We start from the raw sequence: 17,429 nt of genomic DNA, 5'->3' as shown, positions 1-17,429 counted from the left end.
ATAAGTAAAAGATTCGAAATCTACACAGAAAAAATTTCACGAAATTTTTTCCAATCAAAGACTTAATTGAGTTAAAAAAAATATTCAATTCTAAATTTAATTTAATCAATCACAAAAATTAATAGTATCAATTAATTGTTTAATTGGATCAATTAATTTTATAATTGATACTATCACTTCTGTGATTGAAGACATTTCAATTAAAAATTAATTAGATTAATTAATTTCGTGATTGAACACAAAAAATATTTTTTTGTGTGTACAAATGCGAAATATGAGACCAAGCAATCCCAGGGAAGATGGTCATTTCAATGATAAGAAAAACTCACCCATATGCCCGGTAGTCATCATATTTACAATTTCCGGTGTTATTATCATGCCCGGTTCATGTTTTATTTGGCTCGGATCAATCTCCATCACAGTGGCTCCTGTTATATCCTGGTGGTGCTGTTGCTGTTGGTGGGCCTGTTGATGATGTTGCTGGTGTGATTGTTGTTGCTGATGGGACTGTTGTTGCTGATGACTTTGGTTTTGTGCTGCTGCCATTTGCTGAGCGTGCAACTGTTGTTGTTGAGCTTGATGATGGTGGGCGGCAGCAGCTGCAGCAGCCTGCTGTTGATGCTGCTGAACATGCTGTTGTTGTTTGGCATCGAGGACTTCACTTTTAATGTGTTGGGCCAGATTCGAATTTGATTCGTCACCGGTCTGATGGTGCATAGAGTGCATGGGAGATTGATCGAGCCGTTGTATCATATGTTGGGCCAAATGATTGTCTATATCGAGCGGTTCGGATGGATCTGAAAACAACGAATAACAAAATATAGAAAAACATGATTCAATAAACATTTATGCTAATGCAAAAAACTATATAAAATATTCAGTATTCCATAGAACTATACCAGTGTTCTATGGTCTCATCAATTGTGAAATAACGAATGAGACATATGAGCCCAAGATCAATAAATATTGATAGATATAAACATCTGTACTAATGGGAGAAAACTTCGTTGGTCTAAAATATCGTTTCGAAGGACAGAATTATTTTTTTTTTTGTGGGCAGGCAAATCAAGATTATCAAAAAATAAAACTTGTAATATGTCTTCATTAAGACCATACGAAAACGGTCTGATATAAACTGTATAGACATGTATCTTTCTAGCACAAAAAATTATTAATGAAAATAGCAACAAGCTTCCGCTCATTTCAACATTCACCAAAAGTAATGAAAAATCTGTTAAACAAATTCCAAAAAAATGACAAAAACACTTTTAGTCGTGAAGTCAAATAATTTTATACCCTGCACCACAATGTGGAACAGAGTATTATAAGTTAGTGCATATGTTTGCAACATCCAGAAGGAGACGAGATAGACATATGGTGTCTGTGGCAATATTGCTCTGGGCCGGTCCCTGAGTCGATCTAGCCATGTCCGTCTGTCTTTGAATACATTTTTGCAATCAAAGTCTAGGTCGCAATTTTAGTCCAATCGACTTTAAATTTGGCACAAGTATGTGTTTTGGATCAGAATAGAACCCTATTAATCGGTTCAGTTTTAGATATAGCTCCCATATATATCATTCGCCCGATATCTACTAATATGGCCCCAGAAGCCAGAATTTTACCCTGATTTGCTATAAACTTTGCACAAAGAGTGAAATTGATATTGTCGGAAAATGTGCCGAATTTAGTTGAAATCGGTTCAGATTTAGATATAGCTCCCATATATATCTTTCTCCCGATATGAACTTCTATGGCCCCACAAGTTAGAAGTTTGCCCTGATTTGCTTTAAATTTTGTACTGGGAGTAGAATTAATGTTCGCGATATACATGCCAATTTTGATTGAAATCGGTTCAGGTAGCTCCCATATATATCTTTCGAAATTTTGCACAAGGAATACAATTAACATTGTAGCTATGCATGTCAAATTTGGTTGAAATCGCTTCAGAGTTAGATATAGTTCCCATATATATCTTTCCACCGATTTTCACTCACAGAGGTCAAAGTTGTAATCCGATTCACATGAAATTTTGCACAAGGAGTAGAATTACCATTGCAATTATGCATGGTAAATTTGGTTGAGGTTCAGATTTAGATATAGCTTCCATATATATGTTTTTTATTTCGGCAAAAATGGCCAAAATACCAAAATTTTCATTGTAAAATCGTAACTGCTAAGTCGAAAACTTGTAGGAATGACTTAAATTTTCATATACTTCTAATACATATCTATTGACCGATAAAACATAAATTCGCTTTTGTGAAGTTGCCTAAAAATTGCTTCAGATTTAAATGTTTGCCATATTTTTTACTAACATTGTGTTCCACCCCAGGGCATTAGCCGACTTAAATTTGACGGATTTGATATGGTATCGAAAATGTGGATCTACAACGTGATGCAGGGTATTATATAGTCGGCCCCGTCCGACTTAAGACTTTCCTTACTTGTTTGTTTTTCGTTTTGGGTAGCATAGAAGACGCATGCCATTAATATATTCTTTACCTTGTCCTAACTTCCGTACAGAAAATTTTGTTATGAAATTTTTTTCAAAATCAATAAAATCGTCTTTAAGTTCTATTTAAAGTCGAGTATTAATTTGGAATTTTAAGTCTCTCCCTGGGAAATGTCTCCGCCATTGTTGCAAGTTTTAAAATATCAGAAAATTTATATATTTTTGCAAAGCCAGACTTCCCTTTCATTTATTTTACTAACAGATATCGGTAAACAGTTTTTGGAGTGGGTCTGGGCTGTAGGGAGCCACCATGATGCAATGGTTAGCATGCCCGCCTTGCATGGAAAGGGTCATGGTCTCAGAGTTTCAAGCAAACACCAAAAAGTTTTTCAGCGGCGGATTATTCCCTCTCAGCAATGCTGGTGACATTTCTGAGTGTTTCAAAGCTTCTCTAAGTGCTATCACCGCAATGTGGAACGCCGTTCGGACTCCGTTATAAAAGGAGGTCCCTTGACATTAAGCTAAACGTGAAATCGAGCAGCACTCAGTTATAAGAGATGAGTACACCACTGTGGCATCACAATGAACTGAATAAAGTTAAGTGAGCCTTTAATATCGGGCTGCCACTATACCATACAGACTATATCTATATCTTGTCTTGTTATTGCGATTTCCGTTATCACTTGTACAGCCACTCAGAAAAGCTTGGCAAACACCCATAAATGTAAGCAACATTTCTGATAGAAAATGAACTACCTCTAGCAAAATAGTGTAGAATCGACGCAAACTTGGATAGAAACTGAACCCATGGTTGTTTTTAACCGCCATTCTTTCTGATATTCTCTAGAAGATCTGCTGGGTTTTTCAAATTTTTATTGAAACATTTCAAACAAATTGAATGAAAATAGGGTTATTTAGATGTGCAAACTCAAATTTGGTGAGAGATAAAGATGTCTTGAGTAATTGGAGATTATATAAGGGATCCCGATAACAAATTCCGAATTCTAGATTCTAGACCAGTTTATACGGGAACTATACCAGATTTTGATTTTTTTTCCTATAATTTTGGTTTGAGTTTTTGGGGGGAACATGTCCACAAAGCTCCCAAGAAATTGGTTACAAATGCCACAGTTAATATAGGGACTATATTAGATTATTCATTTTTTCTACCATTTTGTTTTGAGTTTTTGGGAGGGAACATACTAGAGCTCGACCCAAGTATCGGTTTCGGCATTTGGCCAAAAATCGATAATCGCCCACGCATCTGTCTTCGGCGTCAAGAGGTCGATTAACCGATGCCGAAGCTTTTTGAATAATTTATTTGATATTGAATTGTCCAAGTGTTGAATTTGTCTCAGTACAAATAATACGTAAAAAAATTATAAAAAATCTTGTTTTGTCACTATAATATCAAATGAATTACCTTTTATTGTTGTATTTATGCATTAACAAAAAATATTCTAATATTGAACTAAAGACACCAAATTTCTTTAATAACGAACATCGGCTTTGGCAAAAAAAAACCCGCTTCGATTGAGCTCTAGAACATACCCATAAGGCAGCCATTGTGGTGCAATGGTTGGCATGCCACAATGGACTGAATAGACTGTGTCTGAAATAGCGTACTGCCACTACACCTAACCTAACATAATCTAACCAGTTCATGTGAGGTTTAATCACAGATCAAAAATCAAGCAATATATATCAAAATGTTGTCTATTATACGCTAAAGGACTGAGTGAGCCTGATACATCGGGCTGCCATCTAACCTATACGCAAAAGGAAATCGATTTATATAGTGACAATTTGACACTGGGGACTTATGTATATGGAATGTTTTGCTTGCGATTGTTTAAAAGCTCATTGATGTTAACATGGGAACGGTCATCATTCAGTGATAAGAGAGAAGATCAACGAATAGTCCTAGTGAGCATTGAATAACGAGCTGACATTATACCTATTAGTCCGAAGCTGATGGGATTTAAACAGGCGGACCGACACATATAGAACTCTATAACGGTCAGAAATATTATAATGTTAATACACTGTAAAAAAGCCTAGTCAGTCCCAAAGATGTTGTTCAACCTTAAATTACTTTGCTATTGGTTCGGAGCCTAATAAGCAAGAAATTACACGAAAGATATATTTAAGACGCATGCACTTATTAATTTAAGTTACGCATACTTGATACTAGGATACAAATCTTAATTTATTCGTTTTTCTGGCTGATTTTGTCATGTGATATCAAAGTTCTTCTTAAACGTGTTAACCGCACCTCCCGATTCCAAGTGCGAACATGCTTTCACGTATAAAATATGTCAGTTTTCAAGTAAAAAACAAATGCTCAATAATAAAGTCTTGAAAAGTCTCCAATTCTTGAGGGCTTTTTGGCTTTGTAGCTAGGATAAGAAAATAATCGAATTTAGGAATTTTTGCAATTTATTAAAACCAAGTTGTCTTCAGTTCATTGTAATTTTTTCAATTTAAACAAAGCGATTTGTAACTCGAATCAGAGAGTTCGATGACAAGTTTTATCAGCTTTTGTACAAATAAAATATCTTTGTAGAAATGCGTCTTTTATGCAAAAAATGACATTCGTATTTTAAAAACAATACATATATCTGAATGATAAGCTACTTTTTTCTTACAGTCAAGTCCGAGAGTAATCCCCCTCCTGTTTTTTTTTTTTTTGAGAAATTTTTGAAAATTTTTTCCGAGTCTAGACTCATCACGATGCTTCATAGTACATGATGGCCATGCTAACTATAATGACTTCCACATTTAAGTTATTCTTCATTCTATAAATTTAGATTAAATAATACTCACTTGATAAATCTCTGGTATCCGTGCTCGGGTTACAAGAGAGATCCACATGTTCTGTAACCGTAACTGGTGTCGCTGATGGTGCCGGTGGTTCAGGTGCAAAATCCAGGAAACCCATAGGGACTCCCAGAATGCCACCATTCTAGAAAAATGCAAAAGAAAAAAGAGACGTTACAGTAAATCTGCGGTTAGGAAAAATTATTGCGAAGAGCACCACCATTTTATGAGTTATGGTTTCTTGGCGAAAGAAATCTCTCATAATGATGGCCACTTACCATGCCCATGCCTAAACTAGTCATATTTTTATCTTTTCCGTCTCTAGCTACTACAATTTGTGTTACAATTGCTGTTCCTGGTGCTGCTACTGTTGTTACACCACCAGCATTATTTGACGCCGATGCCGAAGATGCGGACGCTGGAGAAGCTGATGATGCTTCAGTTTTGCAAATTTTCTGTAATGTTGGCTTTTCGTTATCGGAATCGTCGCCTGTCGTCACAATAGTTGTACCGCCTTGTTGTTGTTGCTGGCCACCTGCTACACTGGTTGTAACCGTTTGGACTCCCGACACCGGTATATAATTACCAGCCGATGTCTGTTGGAGACTAACAATTGCCGTTTGATTTTGATTTTGTATTAGAATCGCTTGGGGATGTTGATTCTGTTGTTGTTGCTGTTGGGCCTGTTCGTGATGTGAGAGAATTATATCGGGAGATTTCGAACGTTTGCGTACCCTTGATTTGCGACCCAATTGTTGATGTTGCTGTTGTTGGGATGAGACGGGCGTTGACGTAACCAATGGTCCACCAGCTGCCAATTGTTGGGCACTATTCGGACTTACGGCATGTGTTAGGACAGCAGTATTTAACTGTTGCTGTTGTTGTTGCTGCTGTTGATGTTGCTGCTGATGATGCTGTTGGGGTATGGGTGGTGAGGGTTGACCCGGTACAACTGTGGCATTAACAATATTACCAACAACGGCCTGTTGTATATTCTCGGAGACGGTTATTGTAGCTGTGGCAGCATCATTTAGGTCATCAGCGTTTTCAGCAGTTTCGCAGAGACCTTTGATTTTTAATTGTTCAGCGGTACGCAAGAGACCCTGGAAATACAAAAAAAAATGGGGGAGAGGTTCAATGTTAAAAGGAGTCATTGAAATTTGTAAATATAAATATTTATTGGCAATGGAACTATTACGAATTTTTTAGTGATGTATTGGAGGAGTTTTTAACAAAAACCATACAAATTTTGATCATAGGCTACCGGAGATAATTTCAGAAAAATATAGCAAAATGTGTCATTCATAGGAAATTTTTTATTTCCTGATTCAAACACAAAATTAATTGATCCAATTATTTTTTTGTTTAATGGTTCAATATCACGAAAGTGAATGTTAAAAAAATTAACTGATTTCCACTTCAAATAATTTATTTATAATTATTTTATCTTTAGCTGAACAAATTTTCTTGTAATTTTATAATATCTTATGAATTTTTCTTCTATAATTTTAGTAGGATTTTTTTTTTTTTGGATTTGAGTCAAAATTTGATAAACCAATGAATATTGTGTATATTGTGTGAGTTTAATTGTTTACGATTAACCATTTTATTTGGAAATATTTTCTATTTAATTAAAATTTTAATTGGCCTAATTAATATTTTAATTAATGATGTACTGAATTTAATTTTTAATTTGATAAAAAAAAGGAAATTATATCAGTTAATTTTTTTCAATTGGTTACATTTTCGACTTCAAACATCGTTTTAATCGGAAATAGTTTGGTGATATTTTCGCAATAAAATGGCCCAAATAGAGTTGCTTTTTATATATATAAAAAAAAACATTTATTTATTAGGATCATTAAATTTAAAGGCGGTTGCGGATGATTATCTATGCTCAGAATCTATGCAGAGTATTTTTAGAAATACTTTAGTGGCACTAAAAGTATCCCATGCAATAAAAGGTGGCGCATTAATTCTAAAAAACGGCACACTTTTTTTAAATAAACATAACATACAAATTAAATGAATTTTATAAGTTTTGTCAAAGGAATTATGAAGTAGCGTTTTTTTGATTACATCTAAATAAACTCAAAAATCATTTTATTTCAATTTCTTTGAAAATTAACAGTTCATGGTATTCTTGAAATTAACAGTTCATGGTAGAATCCTGTTTACCTTTTATAGAAAATTTCTTTTGCATATTTTTAGGCTTCGAACTTAGGCTTAATAGCACTACGGTTTGACAAGGAAAAATTAGTCCAAATTAAAGTATTGGGCGCATTAGTTCGACTTTATATTAAGGATCCGATTACATCTGTAATCTGGGATCAAAATTTACGAAATTTATTTTTAATTAATTAAAATGTGGTACAAAATCCCAACAATTGGTACAAAAATCTATAAAGTTTGGCATTAAGTGGCACAAATGTGTCAGCAGTTAAAAATAGCAAATTTGGCACTAGATTGGCACTACGGTAATAATGCTACCAAAAATGGTAGATTTTTTACGGTTTGGTAGATTGGTAGAACCTTTGCTGTTTTGGTAGATTATACGTCTATAGAAATAAAATTTTTGACAAATTTTTCAATAGAAATAACATTTTGACAAAATTTTCTATAGCAATAAAATTTTGACAAAATTTTCTATAGAAATAAAATTTTGACAAAATTTTATATAGAAATAAAATGTTAACAAAATTTTCTATGGAAATAAAATTTTTGACAAAATTTTCTATAGAAATAAAATGTTGACAAAATTTTCTATAGAAATAAAATTTTGACAAAATTTTCTATAGAAATAAAATGTTGACAACATTTTCTATAGAAATAAATTTTTGACAATATTATCTATAGAAATAAAATTTTGAAAAAATTATCTTTAGAAATAAAATTTCTGACAAAATTTTCTATAGAAATAAAATTTTGACAAACTTTTCTATAGAAATAAAATGTTGACAAAATTTTCTATAGAAATAAAATTTTGACAAAATTTTCTATAGAAATAAAATTTTGACAAAATTATCTATAGAAATAAAATTTTGACAATATTATCTATAGAAATAAAATTTTGACAAAATTATCTATAGAAATAAAATTTTGACAAAATTTTCTATAGAAATAAAATGTTAACAAAATTTTCTATAGAAATAAAATTTTGACAAAATTTTCTATAGAAATAAAATGTTGACAAAATTTTCTATAGAAATAAAATTTTGACAAAATTGTCTATAGAAATAAAATTTTGATAAAATTCTATATAGAAATTAAATTTTGACAAAATTATCTATAGAAATACAATGTTGACAAAATTTTCTATAGAAATAAAATTTTGATAAAATTTTCTATAGAAATAAAATTTTGACAACATTTTCTATAGAAATACAATGTTGACAAAATTTTCTATAGAAATAAATTTTTGACAATATTATCTATAGAAATAAAATTTTGCCAAAATTTTCCATAGAATTAAAATTTTGACAAAATATTCTACAGAAAATTTGCGATTATTAAAAAGTCCACTTTTGACTTTGCGACATTGGACATTTGTCTTTGCATATTTTCAGGCGTCACAATTGTCCGTCTGATAACACCATGGTTTCAGAAGCAAAGGTATTCAAAATTAAAGTATTGGGCTCATAAGTTCGCTTTAATTTATATATTTCGAAATTTGCAATTATTGAAAAGTCCACTTTTGACTTTGACACATTCCACTTTTTTCTTTGCATATTTTTAGGCATCAAAATTGTCCGCTTGATAACACCATAGTTTAAGAAGGAACGCTACTCAAAATTAAAGTATTTGGCGAATTAGTTCGATTTTATGTTAAGGCTCCGATCCGATTGTAAAGGGCTCCGGAATCAAAATTAAGGAAAGCTAATTTACTTAAAATGTAATTAATTAAAAGTATGGTAAAAAGTGTCAACAGTAAAGTGATTCAGAAAAGGGATTGTAATGAGAATAAAAAAAGTCGATTTTTACAAATTTTGGAAAAGTCACATTTCTTAAAAATTTGAAATAATAGAATTTCGACTTTTACAAAAAGGAACTTTTTGACCTTTTACATTTTTTTTCGAAAAATTTCGATTTTACGAATTTTTGACGTCGAGATTTTCGAATTTCTGCCGAATTTCAGCAAAAAAAAAGAGCAACATAAAATTCTTTCGACTCGTATTGGAGTTTCCAACTTTTAAAGTTCGATTAATCGATTTTGGTCACTATATAAAGTCGAATAGTCAATTATGACCAAAATCAACAGTTGATAAGGTTCGATTTTCAAAAGGTTGAGAAGTCGACTAATCGGCTTTAGTCGATTTAATAAGATGTTAAGAAGTCGATTTTGTTCAGTAAGCAATAAGGAATATTCGTTACATTCACAAAGATGAAAAATAAACCTTTATGCTTAGGAAAATGTTACTTCGAAGCTGATTTAGTCACATTTCAAATATGCTATTTATTATCCCTGCACAATATATACAGTGAAATCTCCGGGAATATTTGTCCATATTTCGAAGGTGTCCACTTATGAGAGATTAAATTTAATGTGATAATATAGCAAATGTCTCACGAAAATTTTCCACTTTTGAGAGGTATCCGTAGTTCAAAGTGAGTGGAGTAACACATTTGTGCTTTTGATATACCAAATTGAGTACAATTGTACCAAGAAGTTTTTCATTTCAAAAATTTCGATTTTTTTCAGGACTTCGATTGAATTTTCGATTATTTGAGGGTGGTCACGAAATAATTTCCTTTTCGCTCTACGACGCTTAGTTTGGGAGATATTATGATTTTTAACGAATGCTATGAGAGTGTATTATCCATGAGAGTAATTTTGTTCGTGAGAGAGATTTTGTTGGTGAGCGTGAGTGTTGGATATTTCTTCGTGAATATCCATGAGGTCTAAATGTAATGAGCGAGTAGAACTTTGCAAATGTATCTTCAAATTTATCAAGACAATATTAAAAACAAAATCTCTTACCAATAATCACCGGAATTACAAAAAAATATACAAATATGCACTGAATTTAGGTATGGCCACTATACGTGTGACGTCAAATTAAGACTGCTACTTGAACGCATAGACATCTCCGCCGAGTCTGATGATTTTTTTTTGTTGCAATGCGTCTGTGTATGTAACATCGTAAATCAAGAAGGTTTTCTCAACAATTTGCCCTGCGTAATTTCCGCAGTTTGCGCAATGAATAAAATGACATGACGACCCTCATCGTCATTGAAGAAAAATAATTCAAGTAGAGGAAAAGCACTTGCCACACAAAAAATAAAAAGGGATTTTTAACTCGTTTTTTCTAAACAGTTTTGGTTTGTATTTCTTTTGTTACTTTAGGAACATCAAACAAATGACGGAGACTACTTTGGACTATCGGTAAATGAGTAAGTGACTGACTGACTGAGTGAGTGAGTGAACATAAAGGATAGAGAAATGGCATTGGTTAAAATTTGTATTTTTATTAAAGGTTGTTTAATAAGTGGGTGATGCTGTCCGCCAGCCCGTCAGCCTGGCTGACTGACATTACTGATGACGGTGGTATATGAGATGGTGGTGGCAATCTACCCAGCAACATTTGGTGGGGTACACCACATTGGCTGTGTAAGATACCCACGGTGATTTAAGGAGGGGTGGCTGCCGGTAAATGTTTGGTTGCTCATATACATTGGACGACCAACACATCAATGTCTTATCGTGATGGCCTGGCTAACCAAAAAAAAAAATCAAGAGTAATTCCAAGTGGAAAACACTTTTAGATTCCCACTTTATTCTTTATCGCGTATTTTTGGGTCCTTTCTTCAAGCTGTCCAAGATGAGTAGTAGTAGCTGCCTTGGTTTTTATTCAACGTCTTTGAAATAAAAATTCTGTTTTAGAGCGAAAGGATTGTAATTTGTAAGTATCTGTCCATCTACCCGTCCGTCCATCCATCCGCCCTTTTGGCCATGGTTACTGAATGTAGACAAGAAATTAATGAGAAGAATTCTCCTTAAAAAAATACCCATTTTTCGTTGTTTAATTTATATATAAAAAAATTGTATATAAGAAACCAAAGGCTAAAACAACCAAGACCAAGGCATCAATGCAGATGACAGCACATACTTAACTGTGGTGGATGGTCCAAAGGGGTATATAGGTAAGAAAATGGAATCCTTTTTCTTTGCTTTTGGCAAAAAAAAGAATCTTTTAAAAATGAATTTGAACTCATTAGGGAAGAAATTTACATAATAACAGAATAGTGTCGCCTTAAGGGAGAGAAGAAAAATATACAAAACAGAAAAAAAAAATGGAGAAAAAGAGAGAGGGAGAGAGCGAAAAAAGTTGGCTATGATGGACCAATAACAGGACATGGCTGATGCTGCTCTAAGGAATACCTAAAAAAGGATATTTCTTGTTCTTTGGTTTTCTAATTAAAAAAATAAATGATGTGAAGCGGGAATGTAAACTTTTTTTCCTCACAAAATTTCTTTCTTTCCTTATTTTTTGTATCGAAGATTTTCGTCCTTTCTTCTTGGGGTTTGTTCTCCACCATGGAGAACATGATTAAAATGTAGTTTCTTTCTGGCGTTGTTTTTTTTTATTCGCTCTAAAACACTTCATTTGTACGCCTCCAATTTCGTTTTCTTTGTTTGTCCAGAGGCAGTAATGAAATTGGTCATACTGGACCTCAGACCTTCTACTTCTCTCCTCAGTGTTAGTTGGGACGACAACAAAGGCAGCCCGATAGAAATAACAACAAGCAAAAACTTGATGTATTTTGATATCCTTGCAAAATAATTGAAGTTGTTGATTAATGCCATCGTTGACGAAAATGTTACTTGCCAAGAATTATTAATGATGTTGCTACAACAGTGAGTTGTAATCTAAACTAAAACAATTAAAAATTCCACAAAGAAACTGGGAAAGTTCAAATTGGGGTAAAATATCTTTAAGAAAAGATCTTGGAATTTTCCAAATGTCGTTTGAGGTTGGGCCGGTGACAATTTCTGCTAAAGATCAAATGAACATTGTAATGTGATAAGATAAACAGATGGGTCTGTCCAGGAGAAGTGTCGAATAGTGGGCAAGGGATTTCGTCGACCTTTCGTCGATATATTGAAAAGTTATGTCCATATAAAAAAAAATGTGCACCATCCAGATTAAAATATTAGGGGGATTCGATAGGGTCTTTTTCGTCTTCATACTTTTTTGATCTTCGAATTAGACTTCGAAAGGACTTCATATATCAAAAAAAAATGAAATTTTGTTTTAGCTTTAACCACGAATTCAAATTCAACATATTTTTAATTGAAATTTTTTCCAAGCCCGAATATAAGATATCAATCACTAATTGAAAAAATTAGTTGATGCTAATAAATTTTTATAGATTCAATTAATTCTAAAGATTTTGTTTTGATTTAAAATGTATTGTATCAATTTACTTTTAATATATTAATTAAAATAAAAATTTTTTGAAACAATCAATTTTTAATTTTATTTTTTTATTGTACGTCAACTTTTAATTGAAAATATTTTGGTAAAGTGTAAGTTTGTGTAAGTTTTTTAAGAAAAATTTATTGTGTCTAAATATTGACTTATTCTGTTGACATAAAAACAACTTTTAATACACTGAAAAAACAGTGAACCCACCAGGAACTTAACCAAAAATTGTTAATTTTAGAAAATTTCGATTATTTGTAAAAAAAAAAATGCTAACTAAACAGTATTACAAACGCTGACATCACACCGATATCACAAAAATAAGTAAATATTTTTCGACAAATTCAAGAAAATTTATTAGACATAATTAATTTTTTTGTTAAAGAAAATTTTATAGTTTGAAGGAAAAAATGGAGTTCAAAATTGCAAGAATGTCTTTAGTGCCATACGAAGTTCAACAATGGGCGCATTATTGGTAAAATTTACAAATTTTAAGAAATTTTTGAACTATTTGGTGGGAGACACGAATTAAGTTAATCTTTTTACTTTGTTTGTGCATATTTTTCCCACTGTTTTAAATAATTTAATTAATGTACACAAAAAAATATTAACGTCATGGAATCTTTCTTAAAACGTAATAATTCCATGAACTAAAAGATAGTTAAATCGGCTTTAGTGAAATATAGGGTTCACATTTTTTTGAGTGTATTGGACTAAAATGGACTTTCAAAGCTGTAAAAATCGAAAGTCGACTTCGATAGGGCTAAGTTAATGGAGGAAATTTGAAATTTTAATAAATTCAATTAATTCTTAAGACTGTGTTTTGGTTTAAAATGTATCAATTTACTTTTAATATATTAATTAAAATAACAATTTATTGAAACAATCAATTTTTAATTTTATTTTTTTATTGTACGTCAACTTTTAATTGAAATATTTTGGTTAAGTTTTTCTTGTGTAAGTTTTTTAAAAAAATTTTATTGTGTCTAAATATTGACTTATGTTATGTTGACATAAAAACGACTTTTAATACACTGAAAGACAGTGAACCCACCAGGAAGAACATTTTTGGTTAATTTTAGAAAATTTCGATTATTTGTAAAAAAAAAAATGCTAACTAAACAGTATTACAAACGCTGACATCACGCCGATATCACAAAAATAAGTAAATATTTTTCGACAAATTCAAGAAAATTTATTGGACATAATTAATTTTTTTCACTTGTTAAAGAAAATTTTATAGTTTGAAGGAAAAAATTGGGTTCAAAATTGCAAGAATGTTTTTAGTGCCATACGAAGTTCAAGATGGGCGCATTATTGGTAAAATTTACAAATTTTAAGAAATTTTGAACTATTTTGTGGGAGACACGAATTTAGTTAATCTTTATACTTTTTTTGTGTATATTTTCCCCCCTCTGTTTTAGTTAATTTAACTAACGTACACAAAAAATATTAACGACATGGAATCTTTCTTAAAACGTAATAATTCCATGAACTAAAAGAGAGCTAAATCGGCTTTAGTGAAATATAGGGTTCACATTTTTTTGAGTGTATTGGACTAAAATGGACTTTCAAAGCTGTAAAAATCGAAAATCAACTTAGATAAGTTAATAGAGGAAATTGGAAATTTTTTCAATAGATTCAATTAAAAAATTAATTGAAAACAATTACATCATTTTTAATCAATTAATTTTTTTAATTGAAATGAAGATTTTTCAATTGAAAAATTAATTGGATTAAATTAATTTCGCTCTAGGACGCATATTTAAGGAAATATATGCAAAAGAAGTTTTCCATATAAAAATTTCAATTTTTTTAAGGTTTTGGATGAATTTTTCAATTTTTTGGAGAGATATGGGCAAAATAAGTTTTTCATATAAAAATTTCAATTTTTTTGGGTTGGGCACGAATTAAAGTCTTTTTCGCTCTAGGACGCTTAGTTTAGGAGATATGGGCAAAATAAGTTTTTCATATAAAAATTGCAATTTTTGTACATTTTAGGTGGATTATTAATTTTTTTGGCCAATTTCGTGACCACGCACGAATTAAAGTCCCTTTTGCTCTAGGGCGCAAAAATAAGTTGTTCATATAAAAGTTTCACTTTTGTAGGGTTTTGGATGGATTTTTAATTTTTTTTTGGGGGTGGTCACGAAATAAAGTCCTTTTCGCAAAATGGGCAAAATAAGTTTTGGATATAAAAATTTACATTTTTTTAGGTTTTGAGTGTATTTTTAAATTTTTTGGGGGTGGTCACGAATTAAAGTCCTTTTCGCTCTAGGACGCTTAGTTTAGGAGATATGGGAAAAGAAATTTTTGAAATTAATTGAAATAATTTCGTGATTGAATCAGAAAATTTTTTTCTGTGAAATATACATGATTAAAAAATTAATCGATTTCTTCGGCACAATCTGTTAAGATTCAATTAAAACTTTAATTATTTTTTATTGCAAACCTCAATTTTAATTTGAGGCAATCAATTCTTTAGTAAAAAGTATAATTCTCAATTAATTTTTTGATTGCTTTAATTAAAAAATCGTTCTAATTATTGCCGAATAAAATTTTAATTTTCAATTAATTTTTTGATTGCTCTAATTAAAAAAATTGTTCTAATTATTGCCGAATAAAAATTTCTATTGTATTTTAATTGAAAATATTTTGTATTTAATTAAAATGTTAATTAGAATAATTTTTAATTAAACATTATTTGGTGATATGTTTTTCTGTATATCATTTAATATCAATTAAAATATTAGCTGGGCCAATTAATTTGGTAATTTTTCTTTTGTTTTTTTTTTTGTTTTTTATTCTTAAACATTAAAAATAGATTGTTTAAGTTATAATACTACAACTAGTCTATTTACAAAGGGACTAACTAGTAGTTTTTTAATATTGATATGAAAATTTACAGAGTTAAAGTATCATATTGTGCCTTGTTGATTGAATCGAAATTTCAAATCAAGTGGTTTATATCTCTGAAGTCTTCGGTTAGATATATGTTGTAATATATGTGGTATCTCTTCATTTTTGTGACTTAACAGTCTCATTTCATGCGCTTCTGCTTGATGATAGATTTCTTCTCTCACTGTTTTTATATTCAGATCCCAATGCAGATCGTTGTTCCTTATATACCACGGAGCGTCCACTATTTCTCTCAACACTCTGTTTTGAAATTTTTGAATCATATCTATGTCTTGATTTTTAGCACAACCCCATAGTTGTAGACCGTATGTCCACATAGGCTTCAATACTTGTTTGTACACCATTAGTTTATTTGCAATTGACAAATTAGATTTTCTCCCAATTAACCATTTTAACTCACGGTATTTTATTTCCAATGCCTTTTTCTTACTCTTTATGTGCTAGTTCCATTTCAGCTTTTCATCAAGTGTCATACCAAGATATTTCGCTGAATCAGCTCTAGGTACTTCTTGATCTTTAATATATATAGGTTTAGGTTGTATCTTTTTCTGTGTAAAGTTAACATGCACAGATTTTGAACTGTTTAATTTTAGACCCCATTTGTCCATCCATTTATCAATATCGTTTAATTTGGTAATTGAATCAGAAAAATTTTCTGTGTATTATCCCATACACACAGTAATAAGAAAATCCTATAGTGGACGTTATAAAACAATTTTCTATTATAATAAAATTTATTATACTCACAGATTTCGCTTTCTCGTTCGTCTACTATTTTTAAATATACTACCACACAATATAAAATCACAAAAATAATGTCAACAAATTTTTTTAGCGCTTTCCTCTTTGTCTCAATGATTGTTTAATATCAACTGTAGAAAGGAATGAGTACAGGATATTGGTTTTTGAAATAAATTGAACCCTTTTTTCGCCCATTATACATCATTTTTTTTTGTGAAATGTACACAATTTCAAACAAAAAAAAAAAACAAACATTAAACTTCAATTAATGTTATTTTTTCACATTTTGAATTAACAAACACACACGTACATATATACAATAATATTTTAGTATATAAGTAGGTATTTGCATCATTGAATTCTATATACATGGCCTTTTAATTATCCCGGGTTTGTTTATATAGAAGCAACATTTGTCTGTCTATCTTATATACCAGTTGTGAGGGATATATAAACAACAACAAAAACACCAAAAAACATTACTCTATACCCAGGATAGTTAACAAAACACATTTACACTTCCACACTTACATCTGTATAAGGCTTTGTATTCGTGTATGTATTAGTAAATGATTTTTTTTTTTAATTTTTTTTCTAAAAAAAATTAATGATATAATGTTGCAATCAAGCTTACATTTCCGTTTGCTCCGACAATTCCATACCATCCAAACCAGTCATTCATTCAGACACCATGCCACCACACACATCACACCAGGCTTTAGAGAAGAAATTTTTATCCAAAGTTTTTTTTTCATTGTTAAATCTTGCTATGGATTAGAAGAAATGAATATGGAGAGAAAGAGAGTGAGAGAGAAAAAATCGAACAGTTTGAACGACCATAAGAGACGGACAAAGGGGACCATTCGAAATAAAAAAAATAAGATATCCTCTCTCAAACATACATTCTCACCCACACCACTACACACACACACACACCTCCCCCACATACCTTTCTCGTTTATATGTCTCACACATTTATACCCACTCCATTTCTATAGATACAAACATTAACACAGTGGTAATTAGGATGGCATAACAAGGAAGTTCGAGGAAACGGATCCCAACACAGAATA

General features: G+C 31.2%; 1 protein-coding gene across 5 annotated transcripts in view; it reads right to left on the bottom strand.

Annotated features, from left to right (window-relative positions):
• psq (BTB-domain-containing protein pipsqueak) overlaps nt 1–17,429 on the bottom strand; it is a 326,851-nt gene that overhangs the window by 13,340 nt on the left and 296,082 nt on the right. For all 5 annotated transcript variants that reach the window (XM_075308792.1, XM_075308794.1, XM_075308791.1 and 2 more), the window contains 3 exons: nt 5,551–6,375; nt 5,279–5,417; nt 330–797 (listed from right to left, as the gene is read on the bottom strand). In XM_075308792.1, coding sequence (XP_075164907.1) covers nt 330–797; nt 5,279–5,417; nt 5,551–6,375 — 1,432 coding nt within the window. The remainder of the gene's footprint in view (nt 1–329; nt 798–5,278; nt 5,418–5,550; nt 6,376–17,429) is intronic.

Source organism: Haematobia irritans, chromosome 5 (genome assembly GCF_050003625.1).
Source record: "Haematobia irritans isolate KBUSLIRL chromosome 5, ASM5000362v1, whole genome shotgun sequence".
Lineage (NCBI taxonomy): Eukaryota > Metazoa > Arthropoda > Insecta > Diptera > Muscidae > Haematobia > Haematobia irritans.
Note: the sequence above shows the minus strand (reverse complement) of the source record. Positions and strands in the feature narration are given on the sequence as shown.